The 22,279-nt window shown below is 21.6% G+C and overlaps 2 protein-coding genes across 2 annotated transcripts; one reads left to right on the top strand and one right to left on the bottom strand. All coding sequences in view use genetic code 6, as the record gives it.

The window, feature by feature from the left end:
* Nucleotides 1-564: 564 nt before the first annotated feature.
* TTHERM_01075730 (hypothetical protein) lies at nucleotides 565-2,247 on the top strand (the record flags this gene model as incomplete). The annotated part of the gene is made up of 9 exons (XM_001030552.2): nucleotides 565-828; nucleotides 887-936; nucleotides 993-1,082; nucleotides 1,129-1,218; nucleotides 1,320-1,409; nucleotides 1,668-1,757; nucleotides 1,864-1,953; nucleotides 2,005-2,094; nucleotides 2,157-2,247. 9 exons carry the CDS (start codon nucleotides 565-567, stop codon nucleotides 2,245-2,247), a joined length of 945 nt encoding a protein of 314 aa, XP_001030552.2.
* A 194-nt stretch (nucleotides 2,248-2,441) lies between these two features.
* TTHERM_01075750 (transmembrane protein, putative) lies at nucleotides 2,442-21,454 on the bottom strand (the record flags this gene model as incomplete). The annotated part of the gene is made up of 41 exons (XM_001030554.2): nucleotides 21,090-21,454; nucleotides 20,538-21,013; nucleotides 20,313-20,489; nucleotides 20,034-20,207; nucleotides 19,776-19,949; nucleotides 19,497-19,676; nucleotides 19,275-19,433; nucleotides 18,956-19,132; nucleotides 18,725-18,898; nucleotides 18,452-18,625; nucleotides 18,228-18,386; nucleotides 17,938-18,111; nucleotides 17,662-17,838; nucleotides 17,444-17,596; nucleotides 15,068-15,238; nucleotides 14,844-15,017; nucleotides 14,617-14,790; nucleotides 14,384-14,557; nucleotides 14,157-14,330; nucleotides 13,892-14,100; nucleotides 13,288-13,748; nucleotides 12,877-13,201; nucleotides 12,736-12,806; nucleotides 12,619-12,677; nucleotides 12,371-12,569; nucleotides 12,229-12,300; nucleotides 11,842-12,169; nucleotides 11,186-11,449; nucleotides 10,970-11,127; nucleotides 10,324-10,653; nucleotides 10,160-10,276; nucleotides 9,786-10,111; nucleotides 9,577-9,733; nucleotides 8,157-9,517; nucleotides 7,070-8,101; nucleotides 5,123-6,766; nucleotides 4,473-5,076; nucleotides 4,319-4,409; nucleotides 3,413-3,968; nucleotides 2,985-3,351; nucleotides 2,442-2,926 (listed from the first exon to the last, which is right to left on the bottom strand). Exons 1-41 carry the CDS (start codon nucleotides 21,400-21,402, stop codon nucleotides 2,442-2,444), a joined length of 12,924 nt encoding a protein of 4,307 aa, XP_001030554.2. The 5' UTR covers nucleotides 21,403-21,454.
* Between the last annotated feature and the right edge of the window lie 825 nt (nucleotides 21,455-22,279).

Raw genomic sequence — 22,279 nt, forward strand, 5'->3', positions numbered from 1 at the left:
ATTCAAAGCATCAAGTTTTTTGGATCAGCAATATTATAAAATTAACTATTTTATTTTTTACCTAAAACATTTAAATTATACATTTAGGATTTAGGAAATCCGAATACCCGATATCCGAGATAACGAGAGTTTACAGTAATACAACCGTTAGCGAAAATATTAAAAGCTTGCAAGAATGTATTAAATATCTAGATTTAAAAATCATTTCTATTTTTAATAGGTATAGTAAATAGATTGATATTGATATTATTAGAGAATCTATTTTCTCAAATAATAATATTCTGACTATTAATCTTGATTTTACAAATGACTTAACAGTTGTTAGGATTTAAACGTTAGTTTTTTTTGAAAAATTAAATTAATGGAGATGGTATCAATTTTTTATGAGAAAATTGAAAAAATTAGTGACACACTATTTGTAATTTTATTGAGATTTTTAAATATTCACTATCAAAAAATAAAATAAAGCTAATTTAAATAAATGAGATTTACTTTTTTCTGTATATATTATGTGTTTTTTTTAGTTTCTTCACAAGACAGATTTTTTTTAAAAGTTTTAAAAAAATGTTATTTTAAAATTAAAATAAGAAAATATTTTTAAGAATTTGCTAAATTGTCAAATTAAAAAATAATTATATTTATTTTAGAGATTTAATTAGCTATTTTGTTTTTTAATTAATTACTTTATAAAGGATTAGGTTTTAACTATCTTCTTAATTTTTTTATTTTTTGCTTTACTTTGATTAAATTTTAAGTTTATAAAAGTTAAAAAAAATGGATAAATTAAAAATAGCTCTTTAAAAATAAGAATTTAAAGTCTTAGAAGAAGTATTTTGAATTTAAATTAGTTTTAAAATTATTCAATTTTATTTTTTTTTAATAAAAGTTTCTTTCTTCTTTGTTATTTCATCACACAGAATTAGAATTATATTTAGGGTAAGAAATATACTTTTTATCAAAAATATTTTATTTTTAATTCTATTTTTTATAAGAAAAAAAAATATTGGCAATTAAGAAGCTTCTCAAATAGCAAAAACCCTAAGAAAATGTTAAAATCTTACTAAGCTAAAGCTTGTGCTATTGTAAAAAATTTAATTTAAAATTAATTAATTCTATCAAATAAAAAAGTGAAAATAAAATATCAGAATATGGTGCTGTTGGTTTGGGAATCGCATTTCTGTAATTGGTAAATCTTAAAATTTTAGAAATAAATCTAAGGTAACTTCCAAACTAGCTTTTATTTTTGCTCAATAACTTTAAATGTTTAATTGGGAAAAAAAATTAATTTAATTTATTAATGTTTTGAATAAAAATGTTAGGGATAATAACATAGGTCCTAAAGGAACTGTGTAGATTGCTAATTCATTATCATATCTCCCACAACTGAAAAATTTAACTTTGAATTTAAAGTAATAAATATTTTTTTATTTTATTCCTTTTATAAATGAAGTACTATTAAAAATAATTATTGGAATGTAATAAAATATGAAAAGTGCTTTGATAAATAAATACTTATAAATATTTCAGTAAATTTATTCAAATTTCCTTAAATTAATTTATAATTAAAAATAAGTTTTTATAACTCTAGTTTAGTTAATTTAAATTTATTTTATTAATTTTTTTTTAAACAATTTCAAATCATAACAAATAACTTTTTTTCAATCAAGTAAAAATTTTATCGGTGATGAAGGAGCATCTAAAATTGGTGAAGCTATTGCTAAAAGCTTAAATATATCTTTTTTAGAACTAAACTTAGCGTAAAAATTAATTTACTTATGAAATTTTGATGAATAAGTTAAAAATTAATAATTTTTAATTTTAATCTTTTTACCTACATATTTTATTTAATTTTAACAAAAATAGAAATAACTAAATTCTGTCAGAGGGTATTTCTAATTTATCTGAAGGAATAAAAAACTCTAAGTGTTTGATAAAATTGATACTTGATTTATAGTAAAATATTTAATATATATCTTAAAACAAAATAAAAAATATTATCAAAAGTAATAATTCAATCAACGAAAGTGATTGCCAAAATTTAATTAATAGAATAGGGAGTAATAAAAATATTTTCTAATTAAATATTATTATTTCGTAAGTTATTTATACATTTGCTAAAATAATTTTTTTTAAATATTGCATTTAATTATAAAAAGGTCTAATTTGATAAATGAAGAAGCATAAAAGAAACTAAGAATATAAGCAAAAAAAATAAATAGGATTGTGAAAGGTTACTTCTATCTTTGATTTACTTGGGTTATGAAGCATTTATTAATAAATATCTTTATAAATTATCTTTAAATTTTATGAAATGCTTTTTAAAAATTTGTTTATTTAAAACAAAAAAAAACAAAACATAAATAAAACAAACAAATTAAACTATTTAAGTTTTATTTAATTTATTTTTAATTATTTTAAAATCAATTCTATTTTCATTAAGTTCATATTAAAGGTTTATTTGATTTTAAGATTTAAAATTATTTAGTTTAGCAGTTTTTTTGAAAATTATAAATAGCATTTAATTATTTACTAGTGTTTTATAATAAAGAGTCAGCTTAATATTTTATTTCTTATATATCTCCTATTTTTTATCTTTAAACTAAAATATTAATTTTGTTAGCTAGTTTTTTCCACATTTATTTAGCATTAATTTAATTTTTAAAGAGCTTAATTATTATATAATTGATTTTTTTATGATTTTATAGTCTAAAATAAGATTTTTGTAAAATCTTTAGATATATCTACTTCAGTTAATATTTGATAATCATTAAAAATACTCTCAAATTAACAATCAAAAAAACAATAAAACAATAGTTGCTTATTTCATCTTACTAAAGAGAAGCAAATGCTAAAATTTAACTTAAAATTATGCTATTGATCATCATTTTATCCAACTAATTAGATTTTTCTGTTTGATAAGGCTAAGCTAATTAATTTAAAAATAATTAGAAAGAATAATAATAAATAAAAACATATTTATTTACTTAAATGAAGAATAAATTTATATGACAAAATTGAAGCAAGAGATAAACCAAACTAAATACCAGAATTATCTGTTAGACTAATAGCAGCAATCATAATCATTTTACAAACAATTTTAACTATCTCCCAATAATAATATTATTCTTTATACTCATGATATATAAATCCAAGCTTGCATTTCAATTAAAATAAATTTAAATATATTATTTTTCTTTTAAGTATGAGAATCAATATTGATGGAACTAGCAAAACCCAAAATATCAAAATGGGAATTATATAAATCAATAAATTATATTAAAATTGCTTATCACATTAAATTCTAGTATATCTCAAAAGATAATAAATCCCATCTACTTCTGTGCAAAACATCTATTTTGTTATGTTAAAATTTTTATTTTAATAAAATTATTGAAATAAATAAAAATATTACAGATTCTAAAATTAAGCTAAAGATCCCAGAAATATTTAATACAATAATTATTACAAAACAGTTTATAAGGCTTCTTAAATATACTATCCATGGTCTATTAAACTAAATGAAAATAGTAGAAAGGAGAATTGTTAAACCATATAAAATGGCCAGCTAAACTTAGACAAAAATGATTCTATAGAAAATGTAAAAATCTTTTATTTGGAAGTAATATAAGTAAAAATCAGAAATCCAGCAATCAAAAACATATACAAACCCATAAACAGGATTTGACAAAAATCTGATGATTTAAAAGTTAGGCCCAAAAAAAGAGGTATTAATTTGGTATATTAATCCAATTGTTTAAATGTAATTTATTACAAACTTAAATATGATATAGTTATCAGAAATTTTTACTTCCTTATACTCTGCAGAAGCTTTAAGTTTGAGAGATATTTTTTTCAAAATAAAATCTGTATATGCTTTTTTGCAACTATACATTAGGATTAAGTTTAAAGATATTGCAGCTATAATGTAAAATAATTTAAAATGTAAGCTTTGCCTTGCCACCGAACAACTTTTATAATTAAAAAATTAAATTAAATAATTCATATATTTATTTTTGTTTGCTAATTTAGCAAATAAATTATTTAAAATAAAAATTATATTTTAAAATGGTATCTATCTCATTAACTAAAGGCTAATTTCTTTATTTAGAGATTCTTTTTATCTTTAATAATATTTTATTTAAAATTCTCTATTTATTTAAGAGGAAAATATTATTTTTTAATATTGAGAGTTTTTTTGATCTCATAAATTAAAGCAACTAATTAGATATTTGTGATTTTAGATTTTTATAAATACATATTAAAATCTAAGAAAATTTGAAAAAAAAATCAATTTGTTTTGCTTATTTAAATATTTTACGCTTAGCATTTATATTCATCAATTTTATAATATTTTTATTTCCAATATTATCCTAAAATATCGCAATCTTCGCAAAGAGCTCCTAAATGACCTAATTTGTAATAATATTAGCATAATTTTAATAAAATAAATTAATTAATAAATAATAGAATACCTTCAGCACAATAATAAACTTCTTGTGAACTTTTATCAATTTTAAGTTAGTTTAATTAATGTCTTTATATCGATTAGCTTTAGGTATCCCCAATACAATTAGATAGCTAATTATAGCATTTTAAAGTATTTTATGATTAGTTATCTCTTCTCCAGTAACCGTTTGGTAGAAGGTATGTTTATTAATAGCAAATAAAACCATCAATTTTAGGGCATAAGTTACATTCTTAGGAATTTTAAATTAGTGAAAACGAATTATTTTTGCATGGAAGACAACCATCATAAATATTAAGAATTTTAGCTCTGAAATAGCCGCTTTAACAGTCTTTATCAAACTCAAAGTTTATAACTAAATTGTAATTATCAGCTTGTTAAATTTTTATTCTGTCAAATAGTAACTATACTGACAGTATTTCATTCGCTTTTCCATAGATTTTTAAATAATTTGTCAAATTGAAACTTCCATCTTTAAAAGGAATATTTGTTTCTTCCATAAAAGTATTTAACGATTAAGATACTTTCTTTACCTTTAAATATAAATTATCACCTTCTAATTCTTTGTATTGCTACCCTTATTCGTCTAAAACAAACACTAAAAGCTCATTCTAAAGAAAAAAATGAGTAAAAAAAAATCTATAAAAATAATTTTACCTGCAACTAACCGCTTGTTTAAACTAATATTTTAGAGTTATTTTAGTATAGAGTTTGTTTGTAAGTAATTTGCATTTAGCTTGGAGAAGTTATTTGCAAAGAACCAAAATAATTTGCTTAATTTTATAAAACCTTATTTTATTCACTAATGAGACTCATATACTAATTAATGTTAGAATAAAAAATAGCTCCAATGTAGGCACTATTCTTGATAAATGTATTTTTGATAAAATTGATATTAATTTATTGATTTTATTGCAATTATTAGTAATAAATAACTCCTCCTTTATTAAAAGCTTTGTTTTATATGAATTGACATCCATAGACTATTGTGCTAAAGTCTTATTAAAACTAAATAGTTAAAGACCCTCCATTAAAAGCAGAATTTTATTAAAATATGCAATTTTCTATTTTATTTTGATAGTTTTTTTCATATTAAAGTTATCTTTTTGCTTCAATTAAGCTTATTTATTATATTAGTAAAAATCCTCCTATTAAGCTTCCTTGATTCTACTAAAATAAAGAATTCTGTAACTAAAATTGTTGTACAAGTATTTGTATTGGTGAAATTTGACAGAATTTACATTAAAGCTGACTAAACGAGGAATTTTGAATCACTACAAAATTAGAATTATAAAAAATAATATTGTTAACACTTGTAAAATTATTGTGCTAGATATTGTAGTATTAAGATTAAACGATCTACACATTTTTAGCATTAATATTCATAAAATTTGAGGTAACAATAAAATTCTAATAAGTATTGTTATATTCATTGTATTGTATGTTTTATAATATGTTAAATAAAGCTGGGTAGAGGAAAAGATAGATTTTTTCATTTTAATTTTACAAATTTATTTAATTTTGAGATGACTCAAAAATACTTCCAGCTATATACAACTAAGTAACTTGAGTGAAATCAAACAAAGAAAAAGATCTGAATTAATTACTTTAGCTTTTTGCTTGATCTATAATTTATAATAAATCTTGTAATTGAGAAGATGGATCATTATAGAATGAAGATGATATAATAAAAACTCTTCCAATTCCAATCCCATTAAAATTGAGATAAAAAAATGCTCCCTGCAGAGCAAAATTATTTTGCATAATGCTATCACTCATTTTAAAAAAGAGATTTCCTTAAAATGGGGTTATATAAAATGATCCACCTTATATTGTAGCTAAATTATTAGATACTTCTGAATTTTCTAATATTATATCTATATTACTTATACTTGTTGCATCTACATATACTCCTCCCCCTAAGCTATTTGATTCCAGTAAAGCAGCTCTATTTTGTAAAATTTGTGTTTATGTTATAATTATTTACGAATATTATTATCCTTAAAAATAAATTGCTCCTCCTTTTTGAGCAAATCCTTGTTATAATAAACAGCTATTCAGTGAAAGTCGAGAAGACTTAGAGAATACTAAACCTCCAAGAGTAATTGAGGTATTTATATTTCTTTACATCTGATTTTAAAAATAGCATTCAGTTAAATTAGCATGATTAGAAATAATAGAGATAGCATTCCTCGAAGCTGTACTATAATTGTTTATAAATTTAGAAAAAATAATATTAACATAGCTTTAATATGCATCTATGCATATACAAGAGCAAGCACTTTATTAATCATTTACTACCTATAATTAAAAAATTTTTTTTTAAATAATTTATTATTAAAAATAACTTACTCATATTTCAATAATAATTAACAATTTTAAGTTAAATTTTTTATTTTTTTTATTCTAAATAAAACAAATTTTTTTAAAAACAAGTATCTTTTATGTTAAAAATCAATAAAATAGAAAAATGAAGGTTAGAATATGTGAGAATTTCTTAAAAAATCATTTAAAAAAATTTTTTGTGTTAGAATAATTTAATTAAGTTAATATTAAAAAAATGTTTTAATTAAATTTAAAAAAGCAATTAAAATAAATTATTACTTAATTTTAATCAAAAAGGGCTGTATTATTCTAAAAGTTCAAGTTGCTAAGTGAAATTTTTTAAAGAGCACTAGTTTTTATTGCTAATATTGAAAAAATATTGGTTGATTATTAGATAAACATTTGATTATTATTAGCATTTATGTAATTGATGTTAATTACTGAGTTATATCCCTGATGACTAGCAAATTCGTTTGTTATAAAAATTAACGGGCTAGTAGTTGTTATATTTTAAATATTCATTTATTAGAATTTTATACTTTTATAGATTTATTTAATAGAGAATAATTCAGTTTTTAACTATTAGCCTTGCCAGTTATTTACAATATTAATAACTCTTGAAGTGTAATACTATGCTTACGAAATTTAAAATATATTTATCTGGTTAGGATGTGAAATATTAACATCTATTATTGCTACTTTATAGCATAAACTGATTGAGAATAGATTCGAGTTTAAATTTTCATCTTCTTAATTTTTATAATTGACAACAATCCCTTACAATTTCAGAGAATTTAATTCAGTAGAGTTTCCAACATAATAAAATATAGAGGACTGAGTTAACTAAATTGTATTATTACTGATTAAAACTTAATTAAACTAGAATAAATACTATTGATCTTTCATATAAATTTATCTCGCCAATTTTCCGTCATCAAAATTTTAGAATAAATAACTTTTTGTTAAAATATTATTTATAACAGAAAGCTGCAAGCAAACCATTTGATTTACTACTATTAAGCTATTAAATTCTTTATCGTTTTTAATAATGTTTCTATCAAAAGTTATCATTTCAAAAAGGCCATAAACAATTTTTGTTATTATGAGTAATTGTGAATTTTAATAAACTTAATTTCTTTAAAAATTAAAATTGGATATTTTCAAACTTGCATTTGGAAGCTTGTCAAAAGGTGTAATCTAAAACATTATAGATTTTTATATCATTAAGTTATCATTTAGCTTAAGATTATTTGCTTGAAAAGTTAAATTTTAATAAGAAAGATTGATGATTGAAGACTACTAAAAGTACACCTAAAAATAGTAAATAAATTATTTACATTTTAAATTTAAAAAAGAAAAAATTTACTTATGAAACATTGAAATTTTCTATTTATAGAGAAATATTTTATGCTTAGATGCTTGCTTAAGTGTTTATGAAACTAAATAGGCTGCTTTGATATATAAACAAATTATTAACAGAAGAATTTGTAATCTAGATAGTCTATCTCAAATTGAAAATTTTAATGTTGAAAAAAAAATTTTGAATGCCGAGAACTTCATTAGAAAAAAAACCCTAGTAAAGCTTAGTATTATTTGATTATATCTACTAAACATCATATGACTAATTAAATAATCCATTTATTGAGCAGTTAGTAAACTAAAATGAATAAGTATCCTAATTATTTATGATAATGCTCTAGCTATTCTATAGATTTGCAATTTATGAAAAGTTTAAATTTTTAAATTACACATTTAGGAACCCATTAATAGAAATTGATTCTTTAATATTTATTTCACTTACTTAAGGATTATTTTGATCTTTTGTATAATTTCCAATAATATTAATTTGAAATACTTGCAAGTTAGGAATTAACTAAAGCAAAGAAGTTGTAATTGAAATATGATTTTATAAAACACATTTTGTATCTAAAATGTGAACGTCTACTTACAATTCTCTAACTCCTAATTCATTCATATAAACTAGAGCTTTTGTAAATTCAGATTCATTTACTATCAATTTATCCCAATTGGCATCACTGGCTCTTTGGAAATTTAAAGGTATTTGCTCTGTTCCACTCCCTATTTCATCAAATATGCCAAGACATTTAGCAAATATAGTTGTTTACTTTCTATATGCACATTTTAATTAGTTATTCTTACATAAAACACAAGAGTTGGTATCTTAATCCCATCTCCACTCATAATCATTTACTAATTTTAAGTTTAAATTCAACATATCACTTTACATTGATAATTCTTGAATTGATTTGCATGAATAACATTTAGATTTATATAAGCTAAATGGATTGTTTGTAATAGGATTATAATCACAAGATAAGCATCCTAAAGGGCACAAAGAGCAATCTTATTTGAGGGAATTAAAATGAGTCATATACTTAAAATTTAAGTCAGTTAATTAGTAGAATGATAAAATCTAAACTGAGATATTGGATATTTATTTTTACAAATTAACATAAGAGCAAGAAATACAAATAGGACTAAAATTTTTCATGTAGCACAAATCACATGATGGTCCACATAAATTTTTTATGCATCTTTTATTCTACAAGAAGTAGCCTGCTAAGCAAGAAGAACATATTATCTCATAATTATCAGATGACTAGATATTTAATCTATCTTATAAAGATGGTTGTATTTATTCAAATATAATCTATTATGTTCTGTTTTTTAGTTCTATCTACTGAATTTTATCATTTACCATTTCACCTATAAAATAAATAAATAAATATTTTTTTACATATTTCTAAAAGAAAAACATTTTTAACTTTCATAACAAGTAGAACACCCTTCTGGACATTATTTGCATCCAAATAGAGTAGGAAACAAAACAATTTGATCATTTTAACTTAGGCATTAAGTACATTAAAATATTTCATTGTTAGCATTATCAGTATAACTGTAACAGCCTACACATGAATTGATCTTTATAAATTTATTAAAATATTAAAATAATTTTTACTATTTAATCATTTACTTATTTTGAGCAATCAATCTAACAAATTTTAAGATTAATGTTAAATGATAAGCTTTATCCACATTATAGACAATATGGTTGATTTTCAGAGCTGAACGTAACCGTATTTAAGCAGTTTGATATATAATTCGGATCTGCTTTATTATTGCATTGATAAGGACTGCCACTTTAATTTATACTTACAAATTAATAACAAGCATAGCATTTTGATTCATAAGATAAACTACTATCCCACCAATTTTAGCTTGTTAAAGATTATCTAGAGCCATCTGACTTCCCAACATATTCAATCAGACAGTCCTAAGAAATAGGTATGCAATCAACCACTAAAATTATAATTTATTTTAACAAAAATAAAAAAAAATTAATTTTACTGTTAGGGCTAATCATGAAACCATCAAAACACTAAAAACATTTCTTAATTATTGATGCAGAATATTTTTAGCTTAGTTATATATCAAAATTGCTTGTCAAGTTATATTTTATATTACCTACAAAAAAAACTATTTATCAAATGAAAAAATATAAATTATCCTACCTTAATAGCACGAAAAGCATTTATCGCCACATGGCTCACATCCAGAATAATCTTTTGTCACAACAAACTAAGAAGAGCATAAAGAGCACAATATACTGTATTAAGCTATGCTTAATTTACTAAAATCAATATCCACTTGTTATCCATTTTCTAAAATTTAACTCCAATTCACACTTTATTAATTATAGTAACCACCATAAAAGCAGCTCAAGCAGTTTTCAGGACAAGGCTCACATTAATTTAGATAACTTAATGCATATTTATATTCACAGGTTCGACACACTTTTATATTGTTTAAAATTTGACAGCTTGCACAGTTTTTAATATTACCTAAACATTTGATAATTAAAAAAATTATATTTTTAAATTTTTAGCTAATTAATAATTTATTTTATAAAGATTAATTCAAAGTTTAAATTAACTAAAAAGAAACTTATGTTAAAATAAATAAATGAATAATTTATTTAAATTAAGATAGTGTTAGCTTTCATATATTTATTTATTAAGGAACTTAAAATATATATTTATAGGTAAATCTTTTAAACTGGATAAACTTTATCTTGAAAAAATCTCTTTATTTATAAAAACTTATCCCTTATTATCCATAAAATATTTATTTGTGAATTTATGTAAAAATAGTAATTACAAAAAGAGCTTAGCTATTCGAGGACGATCTAATTTAATTGATTTAGTTTAACTTGGTAATAAATAGTTAATTGTGGAATTTATGATTTCTGATAAATATATTAATATTGAATGTTAAAAGTATCGCAAAAAAGAATGTCTCCAACCTTTACAAATTACCTTTACATAAAAAAAAATAATTATTTGAAAATTAATTTAAAAAATAAAAAAATAATACCATTAATTTAAGCAATAAGCATTTACTTATTCCAAATTACTATTTAACTCATTTATGTAGTAATCATATAAATTGTATATACCAGCTATTTAAGGGTTACTATTTTGTTATATGAACTCTTTGTCTTCAAATAAATAATCTGGATATAAAATTTATGTCGAAGGAAGAAGGATGCAATACTGCGTTTAGAGGACTGTATCTGCATATAAGAAATATTCAAAAGAACATTATAAGCAATTATTTGCTGATGAACAAAGTTAGCACCTTTTAAAAATAAATATTCATTACATTTTAATTCAAATAATTTTTATTTTATTCTTATAAAAACTAAAAAAAGTTATTTATTCTCAAATTATATAAATTCATAATTTCAATCATTTTATCTTTTAATAATAATTTTGATAATACTCATTAAATTTTTTTTTTTGAAATTAAGTATTTGATTTTAAAATCTTTGCTAATTTTTTAAAGCTGGTATCTATAAATCATAGATGTATTGTATAAAACCAATTATTAATAAAAATTGTTTAATTTTTTTTGCTTTTAATACAAATGATTTTATAAAAATAAGATAAAATTAATTAATATTTCTTTTTTCTAGAAAAATAATTTAAATAATATTAAAATCAATAAATTTTGTTTAAAAAAAATATTACCCTTAGCTACATTACTATTTTATAGGGGTGATATCTAATTATTTATAAATCAATTATATTGTAAAAATTTAGTTGTCTTAGCTCTAGCTTTAGTTTGATATTTGCTCAATCATTAGACTGCTATAACATTTTTAATTTCCAACCCACAAGTATGATGATGGACATCTTATACATTAAGGAATAGTAGAAAGTTCTTTACACTAATTATCATATGCAGCACAATATTAATTATCATTTAATTACTTGTATACGCATGGTATATAGTTATAAACTTAAATTATGCACTAATCTGACTTTACTTTCATTTAAGTAAATGGGGTGCAAGAGACTAGAATATATTTATAATTTAATTTAAATTTATATCAAAATAATAATCTTAATGATTACAATAAAAAGGATTATAGCACTCGTTTTAATTACAAGCTTTACATACTGAGCCAGGATTTTGTACACATCTCCCTTTATTTTCATAAATAATTTAAAAAATAATAAGTTTAAATTTACTATTGAACACTAAAAAATGAATTACCATTAAAACCCAAACAAAAACCATCTTATATAGGAATGCATGAATCTCCAGATAGGCATTGTGTTATATGACAAAAAGTACATTAACCAGAATTAATAGAAACACATTTATTATTATAGTCTACACATGTATTTAATGGATCTATTGGTATACATTTAGGAGTATCATCCAAGCAAAATAAGTTCATCTAACAAGATAACTGTAAATTTATTTAAAATAATTAACAAGTTTTTTATTAACTAATTTACTAAATCTGAATTATTTTGAGATTAAGATTTCGACAAGCAGCGACCATTTTTATCCAAAGCTAAATAAAATGAATATTTATTTTAATTAAAAAAAAATTTATTATTTTTTATAAATACCAAAAGTATTTGAATCTTGCATTCTGATACAATATTCTAATTTAAGTAAATTGTTTGTTATTTTACAAAACCTAGTTTATTTTTTATATTTAATAATTTAATCAATTATTTTTTTAAAATTAAATAAATAAATTTTATTACCCCTAAACACACCATTTAGCACCATATTATCCTGCTTATTCTGCTAATAAGCATTTATAAGTTTTATTCTCTTAAGAGATATACAAATTTTAAGTCATTTAAACACATTGTTAATTTAGTAAACAATAATTTTTTGAACATAAAACAGTTTAAGGTACTTCCTTTAGTTAGCATGTAGATGTTCCTTATTTTCTACCTGGGAAGCCATTAATTTCAGAGTAATCAACATGTACACAATTATTTTAGCTATTTAGGCATAAAGGTCCAAAGGTACATTAATAAACAGAGTTTAAACTATTATAACAACCACAATACATAGCCGTTACTGAATTATGTTTAATAATAATTTTAAAAAATTGCTTAAAATTAGCTTTTATAGCAAAAATATTTTATTTTAAAATTTAAATTTACTGTTTGAAAAGCACCTTGCTGTATTTTTACAAATTCTTAACTACTAATTTGTAAATTTTTAGCATTAACCCCTAGTATCTTTTATTACATATTCTAAGTCTGTATCTGAATTTACACATAAATATGAACTGTTTTTATATGCAGAGCAAAAGCTTAGAACCATATCAACAATCATTTAGCTTGAAGAACCTCCCTCACGGATACAAACATGGTTTCCGTCATCTTTACAAGGACTTTCGTCATCTCCTAATTACTTACAGTAAAAACTGACATCAGTATTACTTCTTTGTTTCCTACAATATCCAGGAGCACACCATATAGCATTTTTACTGGTATCTGTGTTACCGATATTTCCAAAACACTAGTATGTACCTTTCTGAGTCATTATTCTATTTAAAGTTGTATCACTAGATAATATCCTACATGATTAATTTATATCTATACAATATGACTTTGAGCATCTATTTTATTAATAAAATTATATTCAACAAATATAAAATTTAAATAAAATAACTAAAAATATTTTATAATTTAATTATCTTTCTAAATGGTAACTATTTTTGAATTATTTTATCTTTAGGGTTTAAATTAGTGAGTGTTTTACTTAACCGCTTTAAGCTAGTTTTCGATAAGACAGATATTGTTATTGTCAGCTCCTACGATCTAGTTAAATTATTATTCATAATTCACACATGCCTGACTAACAGCAGAACTTGTATCTTGACAGATAAAGTTTACTGAAAAGTTGCAAACTTTTATTTGATTATTTTAATATACTCCTACGAAGGCGCATGTTCCATCAATATATTTACCCTATTTTATAAAAAAATATATTATTTATTTCTACATTTTTAAGTTTCTCTTCATACAATTAGATTTGTATTTTATTATATAGTCTAAGGCCAAACATCCCATTCAGAGCACCCCTAATAAGAAGCATCAAAGTTATTTAAACAGATAAACTAAATTTATTAATTGCAATATTTTATTTGGTTCTAAGCAAAGATATTTAGGTAAGCACAGCTTCCGTCAACATATCTACCCTATTAAAATCAATATTTTAATAAAAGTAAAAACAAAATTTAAACTTGATTACAATAGGTTTAGTTTAGTCTAATTAGTTTAAAGTATTAATATCCCACCAGAAAACAGCTTCATCTTTTAATTTTCTATTATCTATGCAAACACTATTTACTTATTCATTCCAAAATAAAATTTATTTAGAAGCATAAGTATTTAAGAAAGCACATTTCATGTCAGAAAATATCCCCTTTTTATAATGAAAAAATTTCAATAAATAAATGATTTAAAAATTAAATTAAATTTTACAATCACTTGAGTTTGTGAGTTAATTACATTTGATGTAGGACGTTGCCAGATAAGGCATGCTTAATTGGTTTAAGTATCATCCAAGCAAACATTTTTTATTTATTAATTGCATTATTTAATAATTTTATTAGAACGTTCATCAAGAAAGGCACAACTATTGTCTGTTCGTATTCCCTATTTTTCATTCATATCTTAGAAATGAATTTATAATGAAAAAAATTTTTTACCACAGCCTATTTGGTTATTGAAGAATCTAGAGAATTCATATTCCAATTTAAACAAGCTTGATTATTTTAAGAAGTATTATCTATACAGACCCCAAAAACACTATAATTGCAATTTTATATTGGTTTATTATCATAAATATTTAAAATAGCGCATGTATTGTCTTAGAATATACCCTTAATAATTAATTAAATTTTTAAGAATTAAAAATATAAAAAATACTTACAATAGGATAAATATATTATAGAGAAGGAGTAGTATTCCATTAAATGCATCCTTATTAGTTGTTATTGACAGATGATTTATATATGCAGACATTATTTTAAATATTGCAATCTTTAATTTAATTTTGAACGAAAATATTTAGATATGCACAAGAGCCATCTTTGAAGATCCCCTTTAATAAAAATGATAATAAACTATTTATATTTAATTCAGACTAAATCTGTAATAAATAGTGTATGTTAGTAAAAAAATATCAAAGGAATTTGAATAAAGTTGTAAATACAATAGGATATGGATCAGATTAATCTTTCCACCAAAAAGCAGCTTAATTACTCTAATCCCTATTATCTAAGCAAACATTAGTTACTTAACTATTCCACAATAAGATAGTTTTTTAAGCATAAGTATTTAAGAAAGAGCATGAATAGTCTTTGAATATTCCCTTAATTAATTAAAATAAATTTTATAAATCAATCTATTAAATTAAGAAATTTAATTCTTTACAATAACTTGTTCTGGTGAGTTAATTACACTTGAGACTGCAAGTTACCAGTTTAAACATGCTTGATTACTTTAATTTCTATTATCTAAGCATATGGTCTTTATTTGTTAATTACAATTTTTAATAATTTTATTTTAATAGTTATTCTAAAATGCACAGGTGTTGTCAGTAAATATTCCCTATTTATTTTTGTTAAAAATTTGTGAATTTAAAAGAATAGTTTTCTATTCATTTATTTATATTTCACAACTTATAGTTAAAATTATTAAAATTTTAATTTTAATTTTACCACAGCCTAATTAGAAATTAAAGAATCTAGAGAACTCATATTCCAATTTAAACAAGCTTGATTGTTTTGAGAAGTTTTATCTAAACAGACCCCTTAAACATTATAATTACATTATTGTATGGGCTTATTATAATAATTATTTAAAATAGCACATACATTGTCTTAATAAATTCCCTTAAATTAATTAATTAAAATTAAATTTTTTAAGAATTAAAAATATAAAAATGGTTACAATAGGATATATGTATTATGCTGAAGATTTAAAATTCCATTAAATACATCCTTGGTAGTTGTTATTGCCAGAATAATTATATTTACAGATATTATTTTGGGTATTACAGTCTTTTATTTTATTTTGAACAAAAGTATTTAGATATGCACAAGAGCCATCTTGGAAAATCCCCTTTAACAAAAATTATAAAAATATTATTTAATTTTATTTGAAATTTATATTTGACCTAACTCAATCTAGTAAATAGTGAAAGTGGGAAAAAATATCATAATTAAAAGAAATATCAAGGGAATTTGAAAAAAATTGCAAATACAATAGGATATGGATCAGATTAATCTTTCCACCAAAAAACAGCTTAATTATTTTAATCCCTGTTATCTAAGCAAGCATTAGTTACTTAACTATTCCAGGATGATATAGCTTTTTAAGCATAAGTATTTAAGTAAGAACATGAAAAGTCTTTGAATGTTCCCTTATTCAATTAAAATAAGTATTAGAAACAAATCAATAATCAAATTAATAAAGTTAATTTTTTACAATAACTTAAGTTACTGAGTTAGTTACGCTTGAGGTTGCAAGCTACCAGTTTAAGCATGCTTGATTAGTTTAATTACTATTATCTAAGCATATGGTGTTTATTTAATTATTGCATTTTAAAATTATCTTATTTTAATAGTTATTCTAAAATGCACAACTATTGTCAGTAAATATTCCCTATTTAGTTTTATTAAAAATGTGTGAATTTAAAATATAAGTTAATTATTCATTTTTTTTATATTTCACTTTTTATTGTTGTAAAAATTAAAATTTTACCACAGCCTAATTAGATATTTAAGAGTCTAAAGAACTCATATTCCAATTTAAACAAGCTTGATTATTTTGAGTAGTATTATCTAAACAGACCCCATAAATACTATAATTACATTAATTTATGGGCTTATTAGCATACATATTTAAAATAGCACAAGTATTGTCTTGATAAATACCCTTAAATTAAATAGTTAAAATTAAATCTTTTAAGAATTAAAAATATAAAAATGCTTACAACTGGATATGGCGAAGAAGAATAATTATTCCATTAAAAACATCCTTACTAGTTATTGTTGATAGGTGAATTATATATGCAGACATTATTTTAAATATTGCAATCTTTTATTTAATTCTGAACGAAAACATTTAGATACGCACAAGAGCCATCCTTGAATATCCCCTTTTCAAAAATTAAAATAATATTATTTAATTCTATATGAAATTTATATTTAGCCAAACTAAATCTGTAAAATATTGTGTAAGTTAGTAAAAAATATCATAATAAAATGAAATATAAATGGATTTTATATAAAGTTGCAATTACAATAGGATAAGATTAATCTTTCCACCAAAAAACAGCTTAATTATTTTTATCCCTGTTATCTAAGCAAGCATTAGTTACTTAACTATTCCAGGATAATATAGTTTTTTAAGCATAACTATTTAAGTAAGAGCATGAATGGTCTTTGAATTTTCCCTTATTTAATTAAAATAAATATTTCAAACAAATCAATGATTAAATTAACAAATTTAATTATTTACAATAACTTAAGTTACTGAGTTAGTCACGCTTGAGGCTGCAAGCTACCAGTTTAAGCATGCTTGATTAGTTTAATTTCTATTATCTAAGCATATGGTGTTTATTTATTAATTGCAATTTAAAATTATCTTATTTTAATAGTTATTCTAAAATGCACAACTATTGTCAGTAAATATTCCCTATTTAATTTTATTAAAAATGTGTTTATATAAAATCTAAATAATTTATAAATTTTTATTATATTCATCTTTTGATAATTTGAAGTATCAAAATTTTACCACAGCTTAATTAGAATTTAAAGAGTCTAAAGAACTCATATTCCAATTTAAACAAGTTTGATTATTTGGAGAAGTATTATCTAAACAGACCCCAGTAATATTATAACTACATAATTTTATTGGCTTATTATTATAAATATTTAAAAAAGCACAAGTACTATCTTAGTAAATACCCTTAAAAATAGTTAATTAAAATTCATTATTTTAAGAATTAATAATATTGTGTATGTAAGTAAAAAATATTATAATTTAAAGAAATATCAAAGGAATTTGAATAAAGTTTCAAATACAATAGGATTTGGATCAGATGAGTCTTTCCACCAAAAAACAGCTTAATTTAATTAATTTTTATTCTCTAAGCAAACATTATTTACTTAACTATTCCATTATAATATAGATTTTTGGGCATAGGTATTTAAGAAAGAGCACGAATAATCATTGAATATTCCCTTAATTAATGAAAATAAATAATATAAACCAATCAATTATTAAATTAACAAAGGTAATTCTTTACAATAACTTGTTCTGGTGAGTTAGTTACACTAGAGACGGCAAGCTACCAGTTTAAACATGCTTGATTACTTTTTCTATTATCTAAGCATATGGTGTTTATTTATTAATTACATTTTGAAATTGTTTTATTTTAATATTAATTCAAAAATGCGCAACTATTGTCAGCAAATATTCCCTATTTAGTTTAATTAAAAATATTTGAATTTAAAATTTAATTTATCTATAGATTTTTATTATATTCAACATTTTATTGTTGAAAGTATTAAAATCTTACCACTGCCTAATTAGAAATTGAAGAATCTAGAGAACTCATATTCCAATTTAAACAAGCTTGATTGTTTTGAGAAGTATTATCTAAACAGACCCCATAAACATTATAATTACATTGTTGTATGGGCTTATTAGAATAAATATTTAAAATAGCACACGTATTGTCTTAATAAATACCCTTAAAATAATAAATTAAAATTAAATCTTTTAAGAATTTAAAATAAAAAATGGTTACAATAGGATATATATATAAATATTGCGCTGAAAATGTAGAATTCCATTAAATACATCCTTGCTGGTTTTTATTGACAGTAGAATTATATTTACAGACATTGTTTGAAGTATTACAATCTTTTATTTAATTTTGAACAAAAGTATTTAGATATGCACAAGAACCATCTTAGAAGATCCCCTTTAACAAAAATAATAAAAATATTATTTAATTCTATATTAAATTTATATTTGACCTAAATCAATCTAGTAAATTGTGAAAATTGGGAAAAATATCATAATTAATAGAAATATCAAAGGAATTTGAAAAAACTTGCAATTACGATAGGATTTGGATTAGATGAGTCTTTCCACCAAAAAACAGCTTAATTATCCTTATCTCTATTATCTAAGCAAACATTAGTTACTTAACTATTCCAGGATAATATAGCTTTTTTAGCATAAGTGTTTAAGTAAGAGCATGAATAGTCTTTGAAGATTCCCTTATTTAATTAAAATAAATAATAAAAATTAATAATAATTAAATTATTAAAATAATTTTTTACAATAATTTGGTTTGTCGAATTAGTTACATTTGAAGCTGAAACCTACCAATTTATACATGCTTGCTTATTTTATAAAATTCTATTATCTAAGCATATGTCGTTGATTTGTTAATTACAATTAAAAATTATTTTATTTTAATATTAATTCAAAAATGCACAACTATTGTCAGTAAATATTCCCTATTTAGTTTTATTAAAAATATGTAAATTTAAAATCTAAGTTTTCTATAAATTTTTATTTTATTCCACATTTGAAAGTTTAAAGTATCAAAATTTTACCACAGCCTAATTAGAAATTGAAGAATCTAGAGAACTCATATTCCAATTTAAGCAAGCTTAATTATCTTAAGAAATATTATCTAAACAAATTGTGTTGATATTAAAATTGCAGTTTATTATTTTTTATTTAGTATATTGATTTTAAATGGCGCATGAAAAATCACTAAATATGCCCTAATTGATTTAATTAATTAATTAATATTTTTTTAAAAAAGTAAAGCAAATTTTTAGAATAAAAAGTTAAAACTTAATAAATACTATTGGTTAAGTTGTTTATTATATAGATGAAAGATTCCATGAAATACATCCTTATAGATTATTATTGAGAGAAGAATTATAAATACACACACCAGTATTTTAAGTGTTGCAATTATTGATTTTTTTACTATCGTATACATCTTTATATGCACATGTTCCATCAGAAAATATTCCCTAATATTATTAATTATTAGTATTAAAATAAATTAAATAAAATAATTTTTATATTTAACAATTTTAACTTTTCTTAAAATAAATATAAATAATTAATTATTATACTATTATTATTTGATTATTGTTTTATGAGATTTACTGAGTATTCCATTAAAAGCAACCTTATTAATTATTAGCAGTACTATCTAAGCAAACTTAATTAATATTCTAATTACAATATTTTATTTTTTTGTTTGAATAGATTCCTAAGAAGACGCATGTCCCATCAATATCAAATTTACCCTAACAATAATTTAATCAAATAATTTCTTTAAAAAATTAATAAATTACAATTGGCTACGATGTATCTAAGATATTTAATTTAGAGAGATCCCAACAAGTGTTGTCAACTGGATTAAAACATACTGAGCTAACATATAAATGAGAGCAATCATTTTAGGAATTCACTTTCTAACTTTATGTTATGCAGTTTCTTTATGTACCTGAAACACCTAAAATCCCATATTACGTATAAAGGGTTTGCATTTAGGAAGTATTATATATTTAGCATTTGTTATTTTCCTTTTAGTTGATACAGTAATTATCTGCACAAGAAACTGCATTTAGATTATCATTTAATCCTAAAATGCAAACTTTAGAAAGTCCTGATAAACCATTTAAACTAGTTTGAGGCAGATCTCTATAACCTATGCAAGTTATTGAAGCATCTTTACTTTATAATTAGCATACAGGATTTGTTGAAAAATCAGAAAGGTTACCAGAGTATAAAGTAATCACCCAATTCTATAAATTAAGCTATAGTAAATCTGTTTTTTTTAAATATGTAAAATTAGTTATGTAATATATTTTATATTAACAATTAAAGCATAGAATTTAATTTACTAAACTAATTGCATAAAAAGAAAGAATTTTGATTTGTAAGGCACCGCCCTCCTTTGAAGCCTCCAATATTAACAATAACATGTTAAGTATTTGTAACATCATAGCATGATTATTAATCCACACAACAAAAACTTGCAGTGTTGTTATAATTATAGTTACTACATCCTTAAGTTATCCATGCGCATTAATCATTATAGTTAGCGCCTGTTGCTAAAGTACAGTCGCATGTTAATATAAACTACCAATCGTATTAGCTATTCAAGCATCTTATAAAAAAAATAAGTTATAAACAAATATACTTTATTCTATTCATTGCTTTTCTTTTTCTACTTTTTTATCATAATTATACAAACAGAAAGTTAATTATTATGAATTTTACAAAAGAATCCAAATAAAAACAAATTTTTTGAAAAGAAATTGTGGTTATTCTAAATCTCTTAATACTTTCTACTTTGAAAAAAAAGTAATAATTTACTTTTCCTCTAAAAATTTAATCAAATATCTCATATATTAGAATTTTACCAATAAATTAGAAAGGATTTTTAGAAGTGGGTGCTTAAGAAAAAATATAAAAATTTAAAAGTGTAATAAATTACCATACAAAGTATAGAAACAATTAATTTGTTAGTAGAAATTTATATTTACTTAAAAATTGAATTCAAAGTATCAAAAAATCACTATTTTTTATCTATACAAATCTTTTTACATTCTACTAAAAATATTTCTTTCGAATTTTTCAAAAAATACATTAAATATAAAATAAAGACTATAAAATATTGTAAAAATCAAACATAAGGCTTAGAAAATAAAATGAAATTTAATTATAGTATTCAACTAAACCCAATAATAAATGCTAATTTAAAAAGATACTTAAATAAGTCATAATAAACCCATTTTTTTAAATAAATAAATAATAGATTTTTTTTATTGAATTACTTTGCTAAATATTCTAAATTTATTAAAAATTATATGTATTTATTGATGAAAATTTAATTTTATTGAAGAAAAAATTTAATAGTAAAAGATAAAATAATTAAATATAAAAATTAAAAAGAAAGAAAAAAAAATAAATTTATAAACAAATTAGATATTATTTTATAATTATTTTAAATTTTTCCTAAAATTTTTTTAACTAAAGTGTAAAATAAATATCTTAAAAAATTATTTAAAATCATTTTATTATGAAATAT

The sequence above is a fragment of the Tetrahymena thermophila genome (genome assembly GCF_000189635.1).
Source record: "Tetrahymena thermophila SB210 genomic scaffold scf_8254412, whole genome shotgun sequence".
Classification (NCBI taxonomy): domain Eukaryota; phylum Ciliophora; class Oligohymenophorea; order Hymenostomatida; family Tetrahymenidae; genus Tetrahymena; species Tetrahymena thermophila.